This window comes from Xyrauchen texanus, chromosome 23, assembly GCF_025860055.1.
Source record: "Xyrauchen texanus isolate HMW12.3.18 chromosome 23, RBS_HiC_50CHRs, whole genome shotgun sequence".
Classification (NCBI taxonomy): domain Eukaryota; kingdom Metazoa; phylum Chordata; class Actinopteri; order Cypriniformes; family Catostomidae; genus Xyrauchen; species Xyrauchen texanus.
Genome location: NC_068298.1, coordinates 5442219 through 5466861, shown reverse-complemented (window position 1 = coordinate 5466861; position 24643 = coordinate 5442219). Strand labels below are relative to the sequence as shown.

The 24643-nt window shown below is 37.4% G+C and overlaps 1 protein-coding gene across 3 annotated transcripts in view; it reads right to left on the bottom strand.

Annotated features, from left to right (window-relative positions):
• The window catches only part of LOC127662996 (THO complex subunit 2-like), an 84817-nt gene that overhangs the window by 48740 nt on the left and 11434 nt on the right, over positions 1–24643 (bottom strand). For all 3 annotated transcript variants that reach the window (XM_052154368.1, XM_052154367.1, XM_052154369.1), the window contains exons 4-15: positions 23872–23923; positions 20916–20986; positions 20126–20247; positions 16970–17103; positions 15990–16150; positions 11466–11558; positions 9992–10147; positions 8832–9004; positions 5194–5389; positions 4664–4702; positions 1666–1796; positions 887–988 (exon numbers count right to left, since the gene is read on the bottom strand). In XM_052154368.1, coding sequence (XP_052010328.1) covers positions 887–988; positions 1666–1796; positions 4664–4702; positions 5194–5389; positions 8832–9004; positions 9992–10147; positions 11466–11558; positions 15990–16150; positions 16970–17103; positions 20126–20247; positions 20916–20986; positions 23872–23923 — 1430 coding nt within the window. The remainder of the gene's footprint in view (positions 1–886; positions 989–1665; positions 1797–4663; positions 4703–5193; positions 5390–8831; positions 9005–9991; positions 10148–11465; positions 11559–15989; positions 16151–16969; positions 17104–20125; positions 20248–20915; positions 20987–23871; positions 23924–24643) is intronic.

Here is a 24643-nt window from a genome sequence, read left to right as displayed (position 1 = left end):
ACAGATCAATATCTTACACATTTTGTGCTATAAATCTCCACCTTTGACCAGTAAGTCACTGAATGTTAAAGTAATATCCACGTTAAGCGAAAGTGTAGATTTTCAGTAAATATGACTTAAATACTGATCTGTTTCTCACCTACATTTATCATATCACTTGAAAAGATGTGGATTTAACCACTGGAGTCTTATGTATTACTTTTATGCTTCCTATATGTGCGCTTTTTGGATCTTCAAAGTTTTGGTCACTATTCACGTACACTGTGAGGGACAACAGAGTTGAAATCTTTTGCAAATCTTGGTTTGTGTTTTGCATAAGTCAGTCATACACATCTTTGAGGGCATGAGGGTGAGTAAATTATGAGAGAATTAAGGTCAAAGTATACTTCGGATGTCGGTGTTGCTGATCTGAACGCGCACAGTTCGGACTGTTTGCATCTGCCTGCCGTTGACGGTCCTACAAGAAAATGAAAAAGCTGTAAGATGCGATCTGGAATGGAGAAAAACGATGTACACACGGGCATTTAGATGCAGCGAGCTTTGATGTCAATGGTGACTGGTAACGTCGCGTAAAATATAAATGGATGTGGACAGTGGAGCTTTCAATTTTCAAAGAATGACTTTCAGATTGTTTCAGAGGACTTGGAAAATAGAAAACACATGATATGAACTACTTTCATGGTGCTTTTATTTGTCATTTTGGAGCTTGATGGCCACAGTACCCACTCACTTTTTCTAAATGGAAAAGTAAACCCAGGTTATTCAAAAAAAAAAAAAAAATCCCCTTTTGGGCTTCATAGAAGGAGGTCTGGTTTGGATCAACATGACAGTAAGTAAATGACTGAATTTGAACTTTTAATTTAATTCCTTTAAGTAATAGACTTACTTCATGATGTATTTGGCTCTATCTATTGTCTGAGCCTTGATCTTCACCAGAAGTGGATGATTGCCGTACGTCTCATTCTTCCACTGCCCATAGAGCCGATACCTAATTAAAAAGATTAATGTTTAAATGGAACGCAAATATCTACAATGTATTCATGAAAATGCTTTTTACAGTTTTTCTCAAATCATTCAAATTTTTCTTAAACCGTCTTAACATTTTGAAAAATAATAAATTATATTCTGGTGTGAACAAGAAACTAATTGTTCAGAGATTTGAACATATTGTTTTAAAAAAGAGAATTGAGCCAAAGCAATTGAGGAAAAACTGTAAAGTGTTTAATTGTGCATATGGGGGCACTAACCTCCAGGAATATAGAAACATCACGAGTGAACAACAATCATTTGATATAATGGCTCCTATGCTGCAACAACTCGTAATATTACACTTCCACAACTATGTTTAACGGTTAACCAACAGATATTGTGGGTTAGAGGCATCATTTGGCTTTCTTGAGACATAAACCTGCCCAAATGTAACTAATTGGGAGAGAAATGACTCTTTATATGTTACCATTATGTCGAGGGTTGCAGCGTCTTACATAAGGTTACAGATATTTGTACACTGGCCTAGGAAAGCGATGATCCTGTTATGGATTTCAACTCCAAGAAGCTCATAACGTATGTATTATTAGGCTTTATTTCTTGTGAACTTCAATGCTAAACATTTACATTTTGTTCCTGTGAATGCGTGCATATGCCTCCCTGATGAGCGGACAGTACCTGAACTGGTACGGGAAGAGTTTGAAGAAGCCCCACAGCTCCTCTGACATGCAGGCATTGCACTCCATGAGCGAGAGGGATGGCAACAGCACCTGATCAGCAATACTGAGAAAACAGCTCAGCAGAGGGCCCTGACAGATGGACAGAGACAGACAGAGATCCATTACTTCATGCGCTCTTAAGACACAAATACAGCTGCACTGCAGGAGAGATGCTTTATACTATACAACATTGAGATGCACTGGAGTTTTAGATAATTTGTTTCCTTTATGAGAGTTGATATTAATCAGTATGATATCTTGCTGACATAGAATGTTTTAGCAAATTATATTTTAGAAGTCAATGCGCTAAAGAAAGCTTCTTTGGCCAAGAACATAAAATATTTTAATTTAAATGTAAGGGCTGGGTATTGATCAGATTATTATTATAGATGATGATATATTTGGGAGTGTTTTAGTTATAGAAAGTGTCTCTCAAATGATGCTATTGATTATTCAGGAGAACTTCTAACTTGCTACAGTATGAAAATACTAATTTGACCAATTTTATTCATTCATCATTTGTCATATTTGAGCTCTTAAAAAAAAAAAAAGAAAAAAAAAAGTGGTCGATATACAAGTATTTACATTGATATGTAGACAAAGTGCAAAAAAGGTATATAGGCAGTTCAGTGAGTGTCTTGCAGTGTTTCCCTTGAGCACACATTAACAAGAGCTTCTTAACCGCATCCGTGCTATGTGATTAAAAAAAAAAAAACTCTTTTTCATCATTGATAAACAACTGAATAAAGAACAGAAACGTAAAGAAAAGAGACATTAATAAATGACAAATGGATGGCGTTGACTTTGTCTTTGGACACACAAAACCAAACTTTTACTCTCAACACGCAATGAAAGGATCTTGGTGCTGCGTTACTCAATCTATTGCAAAGATACATTTTAAAATCAACCAGGCAGTGGCTAATCAGACAATTTTAGTGCCAAAGCGTGAAATTTGGTTGCGTATGCCAGGGATTTGCTTATGTTGTAGAGAGTTGTGCATAGAATAAAAGTCAATCTTGGGATTTTAAGAATCTATATCAGAAAATCTAGATTTCTTTCCCAGCCCTATTTTACCCTTATTTTGCAACACGGAAGCAAACAAGCGGCTGCGTTTTTGGCAAGTGTAACGAGTTCAGCAGTCATTGAATGCAATCTAAATAACTAGAACTTAGTGATATGGGCTTATAAACCATTACACAGCCACAGGATGTAACAGAACAATATGCCAATGTCGGATCATTTTCTAACATCAGCATTTAAAGTAAAAGACTAAGCAGATCATTCACTTTTTGCTGTGTTGTATTGGAAAATCTGCTTCTTACTTTACCGAGAGTATGACGATGCAGTTTCTTAATGTCTCCATGTAAACCTCCATTCATATTTATCAGTAAAATCTAAAATGTTGTCTTTATTTATTTCCAAAGGCGATCAGCGCATTAACTCTCATTCAGTCGGACTATGCAACAGTGATGAAACTGTGGGAAAATGTGATAAACGGTACAACTATTTGCGCTTCAAACCAATGTGTTTATGAAAACAATGATTAATGATAATAATATGATGACATATATTGACAGCCTTCAATATAAATAAACAATGTAGTATTTTTGTATTATTAAAATAGCTGGAGGTGGTTTATACTGGAAGAGGTCCGCATTCAAGGTGAATAAATGGTGGCCCCCCCAATCACGCTGAAAAATAAGGTGGATTTAATGTTAAGGCCATTTATTCATGACATCGTTTTGTAGGTGAACCTGGAAGGCTAATTTACCATTGGCTCCTTCAGGAATTTCTGATGAGTTCTTTAGAAAAGAAGTTCTGTTTCATTCCTCCTGACCGCTAGAGGCAGTGCTTGGCACTAGTGGATTATCGCAGCACCAGCTAGATAGGTCGAGAGCATATACCAACAAAGTCACGTAGTGACGTAGGCTGAGCTTCGAGGATAATAGCCACATTAGCTCAGCGTTCAGTCTCTTTTGCTTTCTCGCCTGATAGAGATAGGTCATTATTCTTTGTGTGATTCCGCACTGTCAAGAACAGCTTACAAGAGCAGTGAAGTATTGTCCTCGCAAGCTATAACAGTGCGCTGCTAAGCCTTTTTTGTCACCGTTTGGTGAGTTTATGTACTTCATTGCATATATTTTCACGATCTGTCAGTAACACTTTGTGCTTCACAGTGCAATCTGGTGGCTAGTGTTTACCGTGCTGATAAATTATAATCTTTACACGCTGATAATCTTTATACGAGTTTTTGTGATACGCTGTGCTCCTCTGTGCAATCTGCAGGCCAGTTATCAGAGTGTGGATATATTCTTTCACGAGTATTCTGTGCTGAACAGATATTTGGTTCTATCCGGTGGAATTGGATTACTTTTGTTCATCATTGCAGTATCTCTCCAGGGCTATTTACGGCTCTGCTCATCTTAGCCTTACGGTTCTATCCGGGGGTGTTTTGTTACCGAAGTGATCATGGCTCATAGCTCTATTGCCACTGGCGTCCCACTGACATGTATGCTGTGTCCCAATACTCTACTCTCTGCCAACGGTTATGATGTCTGTCCGTCCTGTTTGGGAATTCAACATTTGAGAGGAGCTATCACGGACCTGTGCATGCACTGCAGTCTTGAAAGGCTGCTACGTTTCGCTGAGTCGGACACTAATTCGACAGTGAAACTCGGGGAATCGAAGTTACCCCCACAACACAGACTCTGAAATGTTGTGAGTGTGTGGCAGCCGGTAAGGTAAACTTGCATCCTTGTGGTAGTTGTGGTCCTCATTTAACAATTTGTTAGCAGCTTGTGGTTTTGAAGTACACACAACCAGATTTAAAATTCACATTTGCTGATCTTATAGAAAATGAACAAACTTGTCATTTTTATCAAATTCACTCAAAACAGCTAATATTTTAAACTACCACTCTGGACTTCCCAACTTTCTTTGGCTTTTCCATGACTCACCATTTTGTCCTTGGTGTCCTGCCTGCTTTCACTTTGGTACTGTGCGAGAGAGAGAGAGAGAGAGAGAGAGAGAGATCAATACAGGCTAACAGACTTCCAGGGAAAAGTTACTGCCATTTAGTGCCATTACGTAGACATCTAGTAAGGGCCAGGTAATGTATTAAATATTTACCATATATTTGTGCCGATTTTGTTGGTAATATAAAAATAGAACAATTATGTTTGTGTTATTTGTTTAAAAAGTCTCCTTTCAATTAATCATTTCACATCATCAATTTGTCTGTGCCACACACGTGTCATTTTACGCATTTTCAAGTGCTGACAGACAGACAGATACTTGTAAATTATATACATTCATACAAAATATTTCAAATGTATAAAGTAATTGGGATTGTTCTGTGTGCCAATTTAGTTCAAATGATCTAGGCGTTTTTTTACACTGACTTGCATCCAAATTATGTTGAATACATTTTTACTATATTTTGTTATCTTTGATGAGCTGATCACCCAGTCTTGGCACCAATAATTACCTCTTTCATGAAACTCTTGCCCAGTCGCACAATCTTGGCAAACAAGATGGGGTCATGTGACAGGTGAGGGCCCAGGTAGCACAGCATGTTGAAGACGTCTCTGGAGAGGTCTTCAAAGCTCTCAGCAGGTCGCAGTGCCTGTTTGTTCCGCAGAGGCATCATCAAACCGCCTTTGGCACCTTTGGGAACTCCAGCCCTATAAACATAGGAAGTTCAAAGAGCTCAACACACAGCTCAATCATTCAGAACTGCTGAACACATCTGTGTTGTCTGATCTCAAAATCCTTAATTTCACATGTACACTGGATCTATTCTGAGCCTGACAATACTGTTCCTCCTGTGGAGTCTGTCCTGATCACTTTAGGAGGTGTGTATATGTAATGCTTCCTTGTATCTACTACATCCTAAGAAAAAATTGAAAATGTATCAGCAGCCATCCAAGGAAAATCACACAGGATATCGAGATGTTGCATCCAGTTCATTTACCCTAAAATAGGCCCCTTTATGCCAAATTACTGACAACCTCCATCTCCCATCAGACATTTTTGCATTAACCTTTTCGCATGCAAGTTTCTCCTGTACTGACAGATATCCCAGCAGACAGATTATATCACAGCAGGTGCACTGAATGGAAGAATATATATTACCAAACATTTAATGTGGTTTTTAGACGTTTATAATGATTATGATAAGATGCCATCACGATTGTGTTATGCATGGTATATTTTCGTTGCTATGCAAGATGGGATTTGGAGTTTGTCTCGTAACATAAGCATACAAAGGGGCATAGAAGGTTCTAAAACCTTAGCCTTTCCACTTTTCCAGCCCGGAAGTGGTTAGAATGAGTGACTGATGGAATGGGAGAAGGCTCAAGTGGACTAACTAGTTTTGAATATACTTTATTTGATGTCAGAAAACATGGCTGCAACACTGCATCAAAACAGTGCTCCGATGGTAGTAGTAGTGATGGTTTGAATATTTGTAACATAAAAATAAAGATATTGTGATATGACTATTTAATGATATTTGATTGACTACATAAACAGCTGATTCATTATGAATACCGCTTCAGTCCCTCTTTTGATGGTAACCAGCAGCACGAATGCAGATCAAACTGGTTTGATTGTACGCATCGGAGCCCAGGCCTAGTGTGATCACACCGGTTTGATCATACGTGCAAAAAGGGTTCATTCTAACATGAACTAATTTCCCTGTTTTGCTATCGATAGCACGCTGTGCAAACAACCACCGAGAAACAGGTTCTGGTCTCATGGGAACGAGGAAGTAATTGTGTTCACATAAACAATGGTGAGAGTGATTCGGAATTTGTATTTTCACTCTAAATCAAAATTTTTATTATGCATTCCTGTTGACTATATTACGTAATTTACAACAAAAAATACAACTCATTTATAAATGCACTCTAATCATCTACGCTTCTGGAATTTTGCCATGCAGAGGTAAATGTAACCACACATTAAAGGTGCTGTAAGAGAGTTATGCCGTTCTACAATATCCACAAGCTGAGCCGTTGGATTTGTCACACCCCTCCTCCCAAAATCCTGCACTCCAAAGATACTAAATTAGCTTTATTGAGACCGACATTGCAAAAACAGTTGTCAAAAACAACAGCAGTAAAATAGCACCCTCAACTGACAACTGTTTTGAACAGCATGGCATAAAATTGGCATTAAGCCTCAATAATTAGAGCACGCAAAATGATTGGAAGGCAAAAAGCGTCAGATACTGGACACATTTTTGTTTGTTATTTAAAGAGTCTAGAGCAGTCACAGAAACCGGTGAGATATCTCATGACACATTTCATTATCTTTCATTTACATTTACATGTACATTTATGCATTTGGCAGACACTTTTATCCAAAGCGACTTACAGTGCACTTATTACAGGGACAATCCCCGGAGCAACCTGGAGTTAAGTGCCTTGCTCAAGGACACAATGGTGGTGGCTGTGGGGATCGAACCAGCAAACCTTCTGATTACCAGTTCTGTGCTTTAGCCCACTACGCCACCACCATCTTTCAGGGAGTAGGACATTTTTTGGCATAATTTTCAATGAGAAAACATCTTACAGCACCTTTAACCTGTTGATACGCACCCCCTTTTTGAGCACAAACCATGAAAATGATATACCTGAACTTAAATGGTTGCATTTACTGGACCCTTTGGAGTATGGACACAGTTTGGGCTTTATTTCCCAAGTTAAAAGAGTTTTAAAAGTTTATTTTAGAGAAGCTGAAGTTTATAGTAAATGGAAATATTTTGTGCTGAATATGTTTTCATAATCTAAAAAAACAATAATAAAAACACCAAGACAACCCAGAAATACAATGTTCTCAAAGCCACAAGTCTAAAGAAGTTGTGTTTCAAATTTGAAGATGATCTAACAAAAAATAAGGTTCCTGCAAGCTTTATCCTCTGTAAAATCTCTGGAAGTATACATAGTAAAATTAAGACTCTGCCTTTCAAAACGACACAAAATCTGACTGCACTCCTTGGCTATTATGAATAAAACTACACCCAATTTTTTAAAATAGACTTGTTTTGTATATGAGACTAATATATGAGATCATATACAGTTTTACAACATAAATGCTGCTCAGATTTCATAGTTTGTTGAAGAACGATGACGAAGGGTAATTCTTTCAGGAGAGATCTCATGTGAACAATGTAGAATATATCAATATTTCTCAGATGTATCACTTTTATGGACAAAAAGTGCTATTGGATGTTTTTCAATGAACGCTTTTTGACCCAAGTGTGGCGAACTGGATTCATCTGGCGATCACATTTTCATAAAGGTATGAAGTCCCATTTTGATATTTCATGTTTTCATTTGTACTCCTGGCACAAATAACTAAATTGCTGTTTCTGGAGCATTGCTATCGTGTATCGGATATCAACGTTGAACCCTTAGACCTTTGAAAAGATGTATAATTTGTTAACATGAATTACATTTATAGACGGTAAATTATATATTAAATGTAAGCAGAGTGATGTCACTACCGCGTGCGGGTATTGCGTATCAACAGGTAAAGATGTGAACAGCACCGTGTTTGATGACGTTTTTGTCCCCTAAGATGATTGCCATTAGAGGTTGACCAATAGTGGATTTTGCAGATACTGATAACCAAGATAATGGAACAGGCCGATCATTTTTAAAATGGATTTATTGAATGTTGACATTTTTTTAGGCTTTCATTACTGTGATGGGCACAAATATTGAGGCATTGAGTCCAAAAAGAGTAAAATCCCAGATGCTTGTTTGTTGTGCAACCAAAAACCACAAAAAGAACCAGAAAATAACATGCATCACGTACTTTTAATTATAAACAAGCCTGAAATACAAGAGGGACTCTTATTTTGAAATGTATCTGCTTTAAGCTGACACAAACACACAATAGAAACAAAACATGCACTCTTACAAATTATTTACAATGTATTTTAATCTGTCGCAGATTTAGGCATGGGCGAGCGCACGATGTGGTAGGACCCCATTGGGAAATCTTGGAAGTTTTATTTTACACCCCTATTGTTTCCAATCAACTGACACTTGTGATGAAAGGTCGGAAATATCAAAGTTTCTGACTCACTAAAACTCTGGTGTCAATTTGCTGTACCTGCGGTAGAGTGGCTCCACAATGCGGTGGAGCAGTTGGCACAGTGCGATGGCGATGGCCTTGTGGGAGGTAGCGTAGAAAGCTGGCATCTGATCCATGATGCTCTGAGCATGCTGCCAGTCACCGATCCTCAGCAGAGCCTCCAGCAGCCCCAGCTTCTGGTTATCCGGAGGCTGACATAAGTGACAGGACACAGATTAGACGAGTGGAGGATACACCTTCACATACGGCATCATTACAGGCTCTTCTGTTCATTATCTCTTCTAGCAAGGAATGACAGAGAGAGAGAGAGAGAGAGAGAGAGTCTCTGAGGGGATTCTTAGCTTCACAGACAGATGACAACAAAGACACTAACACACACATCTGTGTTGCTTCTTACAAACGAAAGTCACACTAATTAACCACAACAAAACTGCAAAATCTACATCATATAACAGGTAGTTCGGACTATAATTCTAATTGGATGAGCCACGTTTGAATGCCTTACATAAAAGTAGACGTTTCTATATTTCACTTAGCAATTTACACTCTAAAATTTCTGTGGTTCAAATTTGGTAGGAAATTCAACTGTGTACATCCTGGCACTGCAGGAAAAGCAGTTTTCACATGCTGCTACTAGGCTTCACCACAAGGTGGTGCAATAATAATCATTGCGTACGCACAAAATGGGCATTGAAATGTGCGTACGCACCGTTTTTACTTCGGGCCCCTGGTCTGGATTGAGGAGTGAGTCCATATGATTCCATGACCCATTCACGTTGCCATCCTGGACATGTAATGTTATTTTAAAGGACCATGCAGGGATAAGCATTAGAGTGACTGTGCTGGTGTCAGAGGGGTTTTAAAAGCATGCTGATGGTCTATTTATTGTGATGAGAATCTGTACTGCACCTGTGAACACGTTCAAACATGAGTTCAACTCTTCAAGCATCACTCACACACTCATGGCTGATGATAGCCAGAGAGATGAAAGTACAAGATTATAAAGCATTTTTGACTGATAGTATATATTTTGAATATTCATAGGAAACCTAGGTTGAAGGCTGTCATTTTTCCAAGGCCATTTGGTGATGTTAGTGGTGCAGGAATGACACACTTCAAAATTACGTTGAAAATAATCGAATATTTCTTAAATTACAGCATTAAAAAAGGCAAGTCACCTTCTCGTTCTTTTCCTCTTCCTTCTCTTTCTCTTTATCCTTGTCTTCGGTCTTTTCGGAGGGGACGACCACCATTGTGAGTTTGCGGGCGATCTGTTTGGCCTCCAGGATCACTCTCTTGTGCTCTTCCACAATGTTGGAATCAAAAGGGAGAAGCTGTAACACATGGGTGTGTATGAGTTTACAGTTTTGTTTCTCTCCATTTAATCTCCTTTCCGCTTTTAGGCATCTCCCAAAACACAACGGCTCAAGAAGACACTTTCAAAAGGTTTTCAGGCAAATCAAGGAGAAATGTGACCAGTAAAATGAAAAGGTGCATTTAAACAAGCAATCTGTAGTTTAATTTTGTGTTTTGTTTATACCTGAAAGAAGTTACTCTGAAAAACAGAATACATGAGAATACATAGAGACTTAAATGTCTTTCGAAGTTGTGTAATTATCAGTGATTTGTAACAAGGTAATATAAAAAAGTAGAACCAAACTATTGGCAGATGTTCTAAGCAAATGGATATTTGTATCAGCACACAAATTTTGCATCGGTGCAGTCTGGTTTTGTCGCTATAAGCCTTTAATTATATTTAAATGCCATTAACATTAGTTCTAAATTTCTCTCCCATAAGCATTTCATCTTGGAGCTGTGGCCTAGTGGTTAGTTCACATGCTCCAGACACATGTGGGAGAGTTAGGTTTGAATATAAACTGCATTGTGTGCCAACCATATTTCCCTCTTTTTCTCCCCAACGTTTAGCATCATTGCTCTCCTTTCATGAAAAAAAAAAAAAAAGGACACCGCCCTTCCACAAATTAGAAGCTGAATTTCTGTTTTATGTAATGCAGGTACTGTTGTATTCTGATTAAATGGTTTTTATTTATAGGTTGAACCTCTACAGGTTTTCGGTATCAACGTGACTTTCACCCTTTTACATTTGCATATCAATATCCACTTTTTCCAACATTAAAAGCATAGACACATTTTAATACCAAAGCTAAATGGGATCAAAGTGCACTTTACTATAGCATTCAGCAAAGCCACTTAAAGGGACTGTCAGAAGGCAACTGCGATCATATCATGTGGTTAAATGAACAATCTCAGCAAATACAGATACTAATCTTCCATATCTTAATTATAAGATTAAATCTTTCTTCCATTTAGTTGACACAGATGGCCTGTTCATTCTTAACAAAATTAAGACAAAAGCATTAAGTGCCTTCCAAACATCAGATCATTACACACACACACACATACATATATATAACAGTGGTATGAATCAGATCAAATTTATATCTGTACAGTATTGCTATAATCTGAGGTATCACTCAAAGGTCCTCAGTCAAGTTTAGCTCATGTTCTGCATAAGTCACTTCAAAAGAAGTTCAGCTGCCTGCTGTGGTATTAAATCATTTATTTTCAGCCAGTATTTGAGGATGCTGGTACTCTACAGTGAGAACGGCATCTCCCAAAAAATCCACTCACATGAACGTAGAGGTCTTCAAGAGCAATGAGGTTGTGTTGAAGAAGAGCTGCCGCAATGTGGTACAGAGAAGGTGGCGTTTCTCCATTAGGCTCCTGAAGAGAAAACGGAACATCCTTTGAAATTCAACATCTTTCATTATTCAGTATCTAATTTAATTTTGCAATGTGAAGTATTTCCAAGTGAAACTGTATATGCAATGAGAAAATTATGTAGGCAGTGACTTGACTTAATCCATCAGGAATTTATTTGATCGTAAAAAGTGTTGGAGGGGGTTAAAACATTTTTTAAAAGCAACGTTGTTTCAGAGGTGTAGCAACTTATTACAATTTGATGAAAGATTGCCAAGAAACATTTTCTCTGAAGGATATGAACGTTACATTTATATAGCACTTTTCTGACACTACACTCAAAGTGCTTTACACAGTGAACAGGGGGTTCTCCTCAACCCCCAGCAGTGTGCAGCATCCACCTGGTGATGCAACAGCAGCCATAGTGAACCAGTACACTCATCACACATCAGCTATTGATGGAAAGGAGAGAGTGGGGTGAGAGCGCCAATTAATGGACAGGGATTATTAGGAAGCCATGATTAACAAGGTCCAATGGGTGAAATTTGGCCAGGACCCCAGGGTTTTCAAGGAGTGTCCTGGGATTTTTAATGACCAGAGAGTCAGGACCTCGGTTTAATGTCTCATCCGATGGACAATGCCTTTTTACAGTATAGTGTCTCCATCACTATACTGGGGCATTATATCTATGGGGTTATATTTGTGCCACAATTCTACACAGGCAAAATTATGCTTTGAGAATGCAAGACAATATTTAGAGAGCACAAAAACGTTCTGCATGCGCAATATGATATTTTGAGGATGCTTGGACACAATTTCTTAGTCATGTATTTTTTAGCAAAGATTAATTCATTTTGAGCAAACAAAAATCAAATTTGCGCTCCAATTTGCTGATGTCACCATTTGCACAGAATTCTGACATTTTAGTTACTGAAAATATCACTCTCTCTCCTTGTACGTGCAACTTGCGCTCAAAACTTAATGCTTCCCTTTCCACCCTTACTCCTACATGTCCCACCTGCTACATCAGGAATGGCTATTAGAAACACCATTACAGAGATTAGGACTGTCATGGTTCTAAAATCTGACTATTAAGTGTCAAACAAATAATTGTGAATATGATGATTAATTGTCTTATAAATTGTCATTTCTTAAGGTGTGCTTCATACAGCTTAAGTCATTTTTAAATATTTAACTTAATAGAATAAAATAGGTATATATATATGATTTCCTTTACAAACGTATGAATGTAATGAAAATTAATGTAACTTGTCAATTTTACATTTACACCATTGATTTGAACTATTTTTGAATTCTATATTTTATACGTATAGAGTTAGTCAGTTTACATACACCTTCGCCTCAATTTAAACTCAGTTTTTCACAATTCCTGACATTTAATCATAGAAAACTTTCCCTGTCTTAGGTCAGTTAGGATCACTACTTTATTTTAATGTCAGAATAAAAGTAGAGAGAATTATCTATTTAAACTTTTATTTCTTTCCTCACATTCCCAGTGGGTAAAAAGTTTACATACACTTTGTTAGTATTTGGTAGCACTGCCTTTACATTTTTTTAACTTGGGTCAAACATTTTGGGTAGCGTTCCACAAGTTTCTCACAATATTCGCACTTTCTATATTTGCACGTTACGGTTTGACTCGCCTCAACTCTACTCTCTTTACTTTTCTGAGCTTGCATTTCCATTGCAGTTTAGAACCACCTCAACGTGGGTTGGACTATAGGCTGATCGTCATAGCTGCGCCACCTCTACTGCCGTGACATCATCTTAAACATGAAACAAACAGACCAAAACAATAACACGACCGCTAGCTGTTAGCTACTAGCTCATTGTGCTGCATAAAGCAGTTGTTGCATGGTGATTTTACACAAGTGTAACAGTTAAATTGGCCTAGTTGTTTTAGAAGCAAGCTTCCAGTAGCTGGTCAACTCAATAAAGTGAAGCTTTTAAGCAGAGTATAGAGTTAACATAACAAAATATACCATCCTCCATCGTGGATCAACGCCAGTCCAGGGCACTCTCCCTCCCACTGATCACCGGTTTAGATAGCGTCTATTTGGTCAAACCATTTCCACTTTTCCTTGATGGTTCTGTAGTCACTTACGTTTTTTTTTTTTACTTTTCCCTGCACTGTTGGTAGGTCCGGTGGTAGCAGTGTCCGGACAACAGCCGAGACTCTTCCTGAGACACTTTGTTTCGCTCATCGCTAACGAGTGGACCGTCTGCACCTCGTTTATTGACCACGGCGTGGTTTTGCGCACAGCCATTTCTTTTTTTACAATTCGAACGTAGCATGAACAAATGATACGGTTATTGCTTTTGCCAACTTTAAAACTTGCGGGTTGATGTCGCGTGTCATAAATATAGTGCCGATTCTCCCTGACCAATCAGTGATCTGGAGGATTTGACATCACATTTAGTATCGGCTCGGCTCGCTTGGAACCTCGACCGAGGTGTTACTAAAAAAAAGTATCAGGTACCAGGTACTATCCACAGTGGAAACCCTCAAAAAAGTGAGCAGAGTCGAGTTGTACCATGCAGTGGAAAAGCCCTATAAGTTGCTAGAATTTTGGCCCATTCCTCCAGAAAGAACTGGTGTAACAGTCAGGTTTGTAGGCCTCCTTGCTCGCACACACTTTTTCAGTTTGGTCCACAAATTTTCTATTGGATTGAGGTCAGGACTTTGTGATGGCCACTAAAATACCTTGACTTTGTTATCCTGAAGCCATTTTGCCACAACTTGGAGGTATGCTTGGGGTCATTGTACATTTGGAAGACCCATTTGCGATTGATCTTTAACTTCCTGGCGAGATATTGCTTCAATAAATCCACATAATTTTCCTTCCTCATGATGCCATCTATTTTGTGAAGTGCACCAGTCCCTCCTGCAGCAAAGCACAAGCACAACATGATGCTGCCACCCCCATGCTTCACAGTTGGGATGGTTATCTTCGTCTTACAAGCCTCACTCTTTTTCCTCCAAACATAACGATGGTCATTATGAACAAACAGTTCAATTATTGTTTCATCAGACCAGAGGGCATTTCTACAAAAAGATCTTTGTCCCCATGTACACTTGCAAACAGCAGTCTGGATTTTTTATGGTGGTTTTGGAGCAGTGGATTCTTCCTTGCTAATCAGCCTTTCAGGTCATGTCGATATAGGACTCGTTTAACTGTGGATATAGATACTTGTCTACCTGTTTCCTCCAGCAACTTCACAAGGTCCTTTACTGTTGTTCTGGGATTGATTTGCACTTTTCGTATCAAACTATGTTCATCTCTAGGAGACAGAATGCGTCTCCATCCTGAGGGGTATGATGGCTGCGTGGTCCCATGGGATTTATACTTGCGTACTATCGTTTGTACAGATGACTTAAACTTAGCACATATATATTTGATGATATTATGCAATAGTTAAATATTTCGGTGACTTTATCATGTTATTTTAATGCTCTGATTAAACCCACAAGGCCTTTCTCATGAAAAAAAATATTTGAGATTTCCCTACTCCATTTCTGTGACAAATTGATGAACGTGTGCATCGTCTCCTGTCACTGTATGTTTGAACCCGCTAGGACCTGGAACATTTGCAATTACACTAATGTTTTAAGTGAAACTGGAGCACTTTGCGTTCACCATCAAATTTTATTGTCAAAGTTCGTTTTGAGGGGAGTTTGGCGTGAGCCTCAGTTGACGGCACACGCATCCGCGCACTCGAGAAGCCGTTCCCACGTTCTTCTTGACAGGAGTTAGTTGACGTCCACGGTGTGGCTCAGTGAAGCTTGGAGTTCAACTAAATGACACAATCGTGCCGTTCGTGACAATTTATATATATTTGCTTAAAATTCCTTTATTTGGGTATTAAAATGTGATTGGAATTTGAATGCCCAATAATTGCGGTTATTTCAAATAACTGGAATTAAATCAAATAACCGCAATTAGACGACTATTTATTAATCACGACAGGCCTAACAAAGATATTTACCAAGTGCTTTACACATATATACCAGGAATACTGCAAAGCTAAACTTAATGTAATGGACATTTTTCAAAATGTAGTAGCCTGGGATCATGTCATATAATCTTGTGCGCTCAAAATATAATCTTGCGTGCACAGAATAGTGGCACAAATACAACTCCATACATATCTAAACTGATGAACCATGCACAAAAGTTCCATGGGGTGAGTTACGCGCAGAAGTTAAATACTAAATATGTTCGAATCACAAACAAATCGTGACAGCGATATTATTTTTATTGGTAAATATACAGACAGACAGAATGGGTAAAAACAAGCTTGCAACAAAAGCACTGTCACACTTCTGTGCATTTAATTAACATGGAACAAACACATTTGATCTGTTTGTTTAGAAGAACCATGTCAATGGTTTTAGGCTTCTAGACTCCTGAAGTTATTGTACTGATCCCGTACCTGGTGGAACTTGAATTTGAAGCCGAGCATGTGGCAGAGGGTCTGGTGCTCACACATGTAGGACTTGATGAGGGGAATGAAGAACTCATCCTGGTCAGAGCGACACTCGTACACCTCCAAGATGATGTCCAGCACACGGTTCGGGTCCAGATTGAAACATCCTGAGAACAGAACACTGAATGCATCAGCTCATGATCTGAATTACACATGACAGCTGTTATTATAACAGGCAGTTTGAGTTCATACAAATTATTCATAAACTTCTGGGTAAATATCTCAGTCATTTATAAATAAATATATTTAAGTAATATATCTATTTTAGATTCCATGCTACTAATAACTGCTGAAACAACTGGAAAAAAATAATAATAATATATATTTACGAAATGTGAAAACACATTTTATAATTTATAAAAATGCGCAAAATTATTTACATAAATTCTTAAATTCATTTTCCTAAATCATGGCAAATTTGAGCATACAAATTTTTTTCAAGTCCGTTTTCTCAGTAACCAAGGAGACAACCATGTCAGAAAAGAACATGCTTGAAATTAAATGGTGTTAAAAAAAAACTTTAAAAAAACAAGGAAAATAAAGGAGAATATTTTTTATTGCATGTTATTTCCAATCAAGCTAGAATTGTCCAAATATGCAAATTGTTAAAGCATTAAAATATGTAATTGTGTGTATTAAGGATATAAAAACATGCTAGCTATGAAATCTGCCATACCAAGACAAAGGAGTCTGCACTTTTATTCAAAGAAATGTTTAAGATGTTATTTCCACAACAGAATAAACAGTGATTTAAAAATGGTGGCAAAGACATTTCTTCATGATAAAGAAAAGAATAATAACTCATGTAATGAACACATATTCACTGTTGGACATTGCTAGTAGGCAATTTAAATAAACAAGAGAGAATTGTGCTTTAAGTTTATTTTCCAAAAGGCCAAAAGTGCCATAGTTAAAGAAACACCCACCTATTAAAGACTTGATGTTCTCAAGGACAATATGGCTGGTAAGATTCCCAGACAGATCCTGACCGAGCTCTGTGATCAGCTTAGCGTAACCTTCATTCTCTTCTCGCAACAGATTGAACTTCTGCTGTTTGTAACTACAGTGAAAGGAAGGTTACGTGAGAAAATGTAATGCATCTGAAATTAATGAAGTGCATCAGAACTGAGGGTCTGGTGGTCACGGGCAGGAATGTAGAAGCTAATGCTGCCCTCAGACATTAGCCAGGAATTTCGTAAGTGGATATGAAACCAATTAATTCACCCTAACATGCTTATGTTAATTACACAACTGTGAGATGGAACAGAAAAAAAGTGTGGCGTGTGTACATAGAGGGCTGCCAGGGCAGAGTGCTCTCTAATCTTGATAAAACTCATTAAGAAAGACCTACACAAAGGCATGAAATTAATCATCATCAGGGGAGCTCAGTGCTGCACCTTCAATTTAGAGCAAAATGAGGCAGAGTGCATTTATAGATTTACAACATGCTGAATGTGCATAAAGCAGTGACCAGTACCTGAAAGAGAACAATACTGCATGTGTTCAGAATATGAATTAACGGTGTCTTTTACACAGTGATTATATCTGAAAATAAAAGTAACAAAACAACCAAGAATGCTGTCTAGGCAAGTACCCCACTAGAATGCCAAAAAATGCTATCGAGTTTATAGCTCACAAGGTTTTTAGACTATAATGCCCAAAATGCTGTCTACATAGGCAGCTCACTAGATTTTGATGATAGCCACAAATTCTTTCCAGGTAGGCAGCACACAAGGTTGAGACTATAATGCCCAACATACTGTCTTAGCTAGTTAGCATCAGGGTAAAATGTCTTTTGTCCAATGAATAAAAAAATTTAATAAACCAAAAATGCATGTGCTATTGAACACACTTCTTTAGCCTATTTTAAGTCAAATTAAATGTAAATAATAAATACGTTTTTTTTTTCATTGAAGTATGCATGTTTAAATAGGGCCCTGACTGTATTATTTGTTCCCAAATCCTATTTTCTTTCTAGAATTCCATGTTTTAAAGTTATTACATTTCATCATCAAAATGGTGTCTAATCAAATTAATGCTTAACTTATAATTCAAAATAGAATCATTAATTTCATTTTAGAATTTATTATGATTATTTCCTACTAATAATAATAATAATTATATTACATTTTACTATATAGTTATAATATATTTCTGTTGCAATTTCTTTCATTTGAGGCATCCAACTTTTATTTTAAATCGTGCTTTCATTTTGACTTGCTTTCAACTAGGGCTACAACTAACACTTATTTTGATAATCGATTAATCTTTGATTATTTTTTATTTTATTTCCTGTATTTTATTAAAACATGATTTTTCAAAACACGGAAATGACAAAGGGCTTAAGGATTTGGTTTGCTTTACATTACTGAATTAACAATTCTATACTCACAAAACTTTTACTAAATTACTACTTTCAGGACACATGCGAAACAGTTCCTTTATTTGTAAAACGTAACGTAAAATGCTCATCATTAAAGAGTAAAATGATCCATCGGGGATGTAGTGGGACGAAAACAATCAGCCCAGCAGAGGGCAATAGAGACACGAATATAGACATTTTAATAATTCTGCCTAGCTGAAAAATACATAATTATGTTAGATACAGGACGCTTGTACACGGTCACTAATTACATACATTTAAGTATTTAAATATTACAGTTTTTAAAATGGTATTTTCACAAATTACATTCTTCTAAACTATTGATTTGAAAACAAATTGTATATGTTGAGAAGCAACATAAGATATTTAGACTTGCTTTAAAGAAATTTGTATATAAGTGTATTTTTTTTTTACTTTGTTATACTTCTGCGAGTGCAGTAAAGACAAAATATACTTATATTCAAGATGTACTCTCAAAAAGCAAGTTAAAATATCTTATATGCTGCTTCTAAGGTGAATGCATCTTTTTTTTTTTTTTAAAGGTTTTTTTGATAATGGGGGTCTGGGTAGCTCAACAAGTAAAGACGCCAACTACAACATCTGGAGTCACAAGTTCGAATCCATGGCGTGGCGAATGACTCCAGTCAGGCTTCCCAAGCAACCAATTGGTGGGTAGAGTCACGGAGTGGTGGTGGCGTAGTGGTCTAAGCACATAACTGGTAATCTGGTAATCAGAAGGACACTGGTTCGAACCTCACAGCCACCACCATTGTGTCCTTGAGCAAGGCACTTAACTCCAGGTTGCTCCGGGGGGATTGTCCCTGTAATAAGGGCTCTGTAAGTCGCTTTGGATAAAAGCGTCTGCCAAATGCATAAATGTAAATGTAGTCACATTGGGTTAACCTCCTCGTGGTCGCTCTTGCTGTGGGACTGTTTCAGTATTTACTTACTGAATTCCCTCATAGTTTGTGATCTACATCACCTGAAGCTGTTTGAAAAGTTCAGAGTGCATCTGTACTGTGAGCGGTGTAATTCTTCCTCTCCTCAGTAAGGCGCGAGCTGCAGTGCTGACTTCATGTGCGTCATCATTACAGTTCATTCATATGATCTTGTGTTATGTTAAATTACATCAAACGACTATTCGACAACGGAAACTTTTGTTGACATTTGTTTTTATTGCTGATGTTGTTGATAATGTCGATCAATCGTTTTAGCCCTACTTTGCTCTGTCATCTCTTAAAACACACACATTGTGCATGATTATCAATGTCTGGAGTTTCCAGTGTATGAGTGATCGGCTGCACAGATTCATTTAAAGCACACAGCTCAGACAGACCAAGAATGCAGCCTTTCGTGGCTTAATAATCACACTAGGACATATCCAGATTTTAATTTGATTAACTGTGCATTTCAGTGTAAAAGGAGCAAATAAGTGCCTGAGCCTTTAGAAGCAGTCGCGTGTCAGGCAGACAGTATGCGGGAATCTGTTTAAGTCGGTGCTCAGTACTAACGGTACTGTAGATACATTGGTACCTCACTAGATTTTGAGACTATCAATGCTGTCCAAGTAGGCAGCACACAAAGTTGAGACAACCATTCCCAAAAATGCTGTCCAAGTTGGCAGCAAACCTATACAACTCTATTCCCAAGGGGAGACTAAGCTCATATTAAGTGACAGAACTGCTGAAATGTTACTTACAATAGTTTGGTCTTGATTTTGACAATCTTCTGGTTGAACTGCTGAGCTTGTTTGATCAAACCCAGGGACTCCAGCGTTTCTGGATCCAACCTCTCCTTCAGCACGCCATCAGGAACACAGAACTACAGACAAGATGCAACCAGACACTCTTCAGGAACACATTAAATTCAGTAACATTCTAGAATATTATCTTACTGCAGCCATCAGTTCAACACTGCCCACACTGAACCCCAATGGCCTTCAGCTACACTTACATAAAACACTAATAACAAGCATGTATTTGCATACTAATCAGGCTTACGGTGATTTAAATGAGGACCAGAGAGCAGAAGGACTGCAGGTTTTATGAGTCACCCTGACTACCATAACAAACGATGCTCGTCACAAAATCATTGTGTTCTATCACAATGAAGATGTGAGAAGTGATCCATTTTGAGGCTGCGAGTAGAAATCCTCCCAGTGCTGCTGTTAAAGTGTGAAAGCATCTCATGTAATTCAAGCTCAGGGCTGGGGGTTTGTTCAGAGAAAGAGGCCCTCTGCGAGTGTAGTTTAGTTTTTCACTAGAGGACAGAATTTTGGTCACTCCATACTCTAATGCAGCTAATCTACAGAGTCAGGGGATCGGGCCACCCGCTTACATATGCAAACGAACAGAAAGGCACTTCACAAACAGCAGTGTACGCTGTAGTGCTGTAGAGATGGTGAACATATCTTACAGCACTTTACTGCCACAGAGTGGCCATGAAGAGAAATACGCACCAAGACGGTTGCCGACGTGTGCAAGACTCACCAAACAGGCTCCAACCAACTGGGTAAAATGATCACGCTTGTGTTTTTCCTCCAGACAGCCAGTCTCAATATCTGCAAAAACAGGACATTTTAAGTCAAGAGTTGAAATATATATATATATACATAAAAGTGTGTGCAACATGCATAACACTGAATCACTGATCGATGTATTTGAGGATTACTAAGAGTAAGACTTTTATAACTAAATCTGATCAAATTGTGACCGCACATTTCATAATTACACAAATTAAATGGTGGGTGGGGGGGAGGTAAATAGACCACCAAATCGGACTTTACTTAATTCAGCAATAAAGTATAAAAGATCATGTAATACCGTGAATATAGCCATGGCTAGGCCTAAGTGGCGTTGTTAAGAATTATACATAACAGACATCTTCAATTAAAGGGATAGTTCACCCAAAAAATTAAATTCTCTCATCATTACTCGCACCATTCCAGATGAATATTACTTTATTCAGCAGAACAAAAATAAAGATTTTAGATGAATATTTCAGCTCTGTTGGTCCATTCAATGCAAGTGAATGGTGACCAGAACTCAGAAGGTCCAACAATGACAAAGTAGCATAAAAGTAATCCATAAGACTCAAGTGGATAAATTAATATCTTCTGAAGCGATATGATCAGTGTGGGTGAGAAACAGATCAATATTTAAGTCTATCAATTAATTCTATTAATCTCCACATTTAACCAGCACCAACCAGTAGGGGACTGGATGTAAAAGTGAAAGTGTAGATTTATAGTTTAAATATAAAAATGTAAACCTTGATCGGTTTCTCACCCACACCTATCCTATTGCTTCTGAAGATGAGGATTAAACCACTGGAGACTTATGGATTGCTTTTATGCTTTATGTCCTATTTGGACATTCTGAGTTCTGGTCACCATTCACTTGCATTGGGAGGACCAACACACCTGACATACTCTTTTAAAAAAATCTTCGTTTGTGTTTTGCAGAAGAAAGTGTTGCACATCTGGGATGAGTAAATGATGAGAGCATTTTCATTTTTGGGTAAATTATCCCTTTAAATTTATTTTGACAGGTGCGTAGCGCACACATCACATAGTACATTTGGCCCTACCAATGTTTGATTTATTGTGTAATCCAAGTTTAATTTTGGTTGTTATCATTTAACAATGTTGAGTGTAGTTTACAGATAAAATTGCATAATGAAAATAGGACCCAATTATTAAAAACCTATAAGTTACACAGAAGGGTGCACACCTCTTGTCCCAGGTAACTCTGGGGTTAGGAGTTATCCGCAGCAGTCATGCACCAGCAAACAAAGGGAGAATTGGACTTAACCCAACCTTTATGCTGCCCAGAGGAAATTGGACTGTACCATTGTGCTCAGAAAGGAGGGGATCCCCACCCATTCCATGCATCTGTTTAAGTTTAATTTAGGAATCAATTGATGTATTACATTCGAAATTAGTTTCTTTATTGATGTAAATATTATGGTTGTTATTTTGGGGTTTGTTTTGTAAAGTTTATGGAATTATTAGTTCAAACTTACCCTTATTTTTTGTTTGGTAGGGGTGAAGACAGATAAATGTGTGAGGTGGAAGCCAAATCAGGAGAGTTGAGTTTGATGCAGACATGGGCTGTTAGATTTGATCCCATTTTGGGTCATTTAGTTTTTTCGTTACAAAGGGGTAGTTATTTTTGTTTGGAGGCATGGTTTGCTTTTTTTATTTTTTTTTTATTTTCCATTGTTTCGGGACTATGTTACATTTAATATGTCATCTATTCCAACCCCTGTATTGGTTTTACATGGGAAGAAATAAAACTCCCACCTTTATTACCCTACTTGTGTCCTGCCTGCTACTTGGCCAACCCTTACAAATACAGAAACTGTGCAAAAGTTTTAGGCACTTAGGGAAAATGTTGCACAGTGAGGATATGTCTCCAAAAATAATGCAATAAATGGTTTTCATTTATCAGTTAACGTTATAGTAAACACAAAAAAAGCTAAATATTTGGTGTGACCACCTTAGCCTTTAAACCAGCACCAATTTTCCTCGGTACACCTGGACACACTTTTACTTGGTTGTTGGCAAATAGGATGTCCCAAGCTTCTTGGAGAATTCACCACAGTTCTTCTATCTACTTCGGATATCTCAATTGCTTCAATCTTGTAATCCCAGACTGACTCAATATTCAGTGGGGGGGGGCACTGTGGGGACCATGCAATCTGTTGCAGGGCTCCCTGTTCTTCTATTCTACTTGCAAAATAAATGTTTGCAAGTCTAACATTTATATTTCCTATTGACACAGTAAAGCTGAAAATGTTAAATATAAATAACCATCTTAAGACAAATGTTTATGTGCCTAAGATTTTGCACAGTACTGTATATAATCCCAAATAATATGATCAACTAATTTATGCAACATACATTTTGTATATTGTATTATGCCTTGTATAACAGGGGTCATATTGGTCAATGACTACAGTGGTTTTCCAGTTTTAAAAAATGCCATGGTGCTTTAAGTTCACAAATAGTGTGTGCATTCTTTAAATCAATTAGTTAAACCAAGAAACTCAATTGTTTTACAGAATCAACACAATTGATTTACAGAAAACAAAAAAACTGAATCAGTATAACTAATGGACAAAGTAACCTTTGTAATATTTAACTTTTTAGGTGTTTAAAACTACAATGACATAATCAGTAAACTCTCAGTCCCTCTTTGTAGATTTAAAGACACATTTAAAAATAGCATTGAATAACATCAAAATCGATCATAGCAGGTCTGAACATGCGCACCGGGGGTTTTAATGAGAGCTTCATTAGAATAAGTTCAGTAAAACTTGTTGACTGTGGATTAATAAACTGCCTCTCAATACAAGCACAGCCTCTCTTTCCTTCAACAAAACAAATATGACTACACTTAAACTGCATTAAGCATGTTAGTTCAAAAAGTTGGCAAGACTTACCTAATATACAGAACACATCAGCTAAAACAGATGGCAAATCGTCCCGCAGGTCCTGAATAATAAACAAATAAACAAATAGATTAATAAAGCACATAAAATGTATTTGTAGATTGGTATTTTAGCAGTATTCCAATTAAAACCTAGTATATGATTTATATGGACAGACTATAATTCCAAAATCCAGGCATGATCGAATTAGTGCTCTGTAGAGTTTTAAAAGAACTGATCATTCTGCACCCCATTTTGTTTTAGCCAAAACATTTTAAATGTTCAAGCTTTAAGACATTTATCTTTTAAAATCTTTATGTGAGGGATAAAACTCAGTTTACTCTCAAGAGTTACTCCAAGGAATTCTTTTGGTTTCCTTTACAACTCTGATGTGTTGACCATCCATTAATATCTTTGGGTCAAGATGGAGAGAGCGTAGCTGGCAAAAATGCATACAAACAATTTTAGTCTTTGAAAACTTAAAACCATTTGATACTGACCAGAACTGCATTCTGTTAATTGTCAGCTGTATTTTTTTGTTCAATGTTATTCAAGGATTTGCTTCTGTATCAAATACCAATGTCATCAACAAAGACTGCAATTGATACCCGCCCGATGGCTTTTGCAATGCCGTTGATTTTGTTACTAAAAAGGGTAACTGATAAAATGCTTCCTTGTGGTGCTCCTTGCTCTTGTTTATGAGGGTCAGATAGGGTATTACCTACTCTGACTTTAAAATGTCTGTTTTATAGAAAATTAGCAATAAAAATGGGTAAGTGTCCTG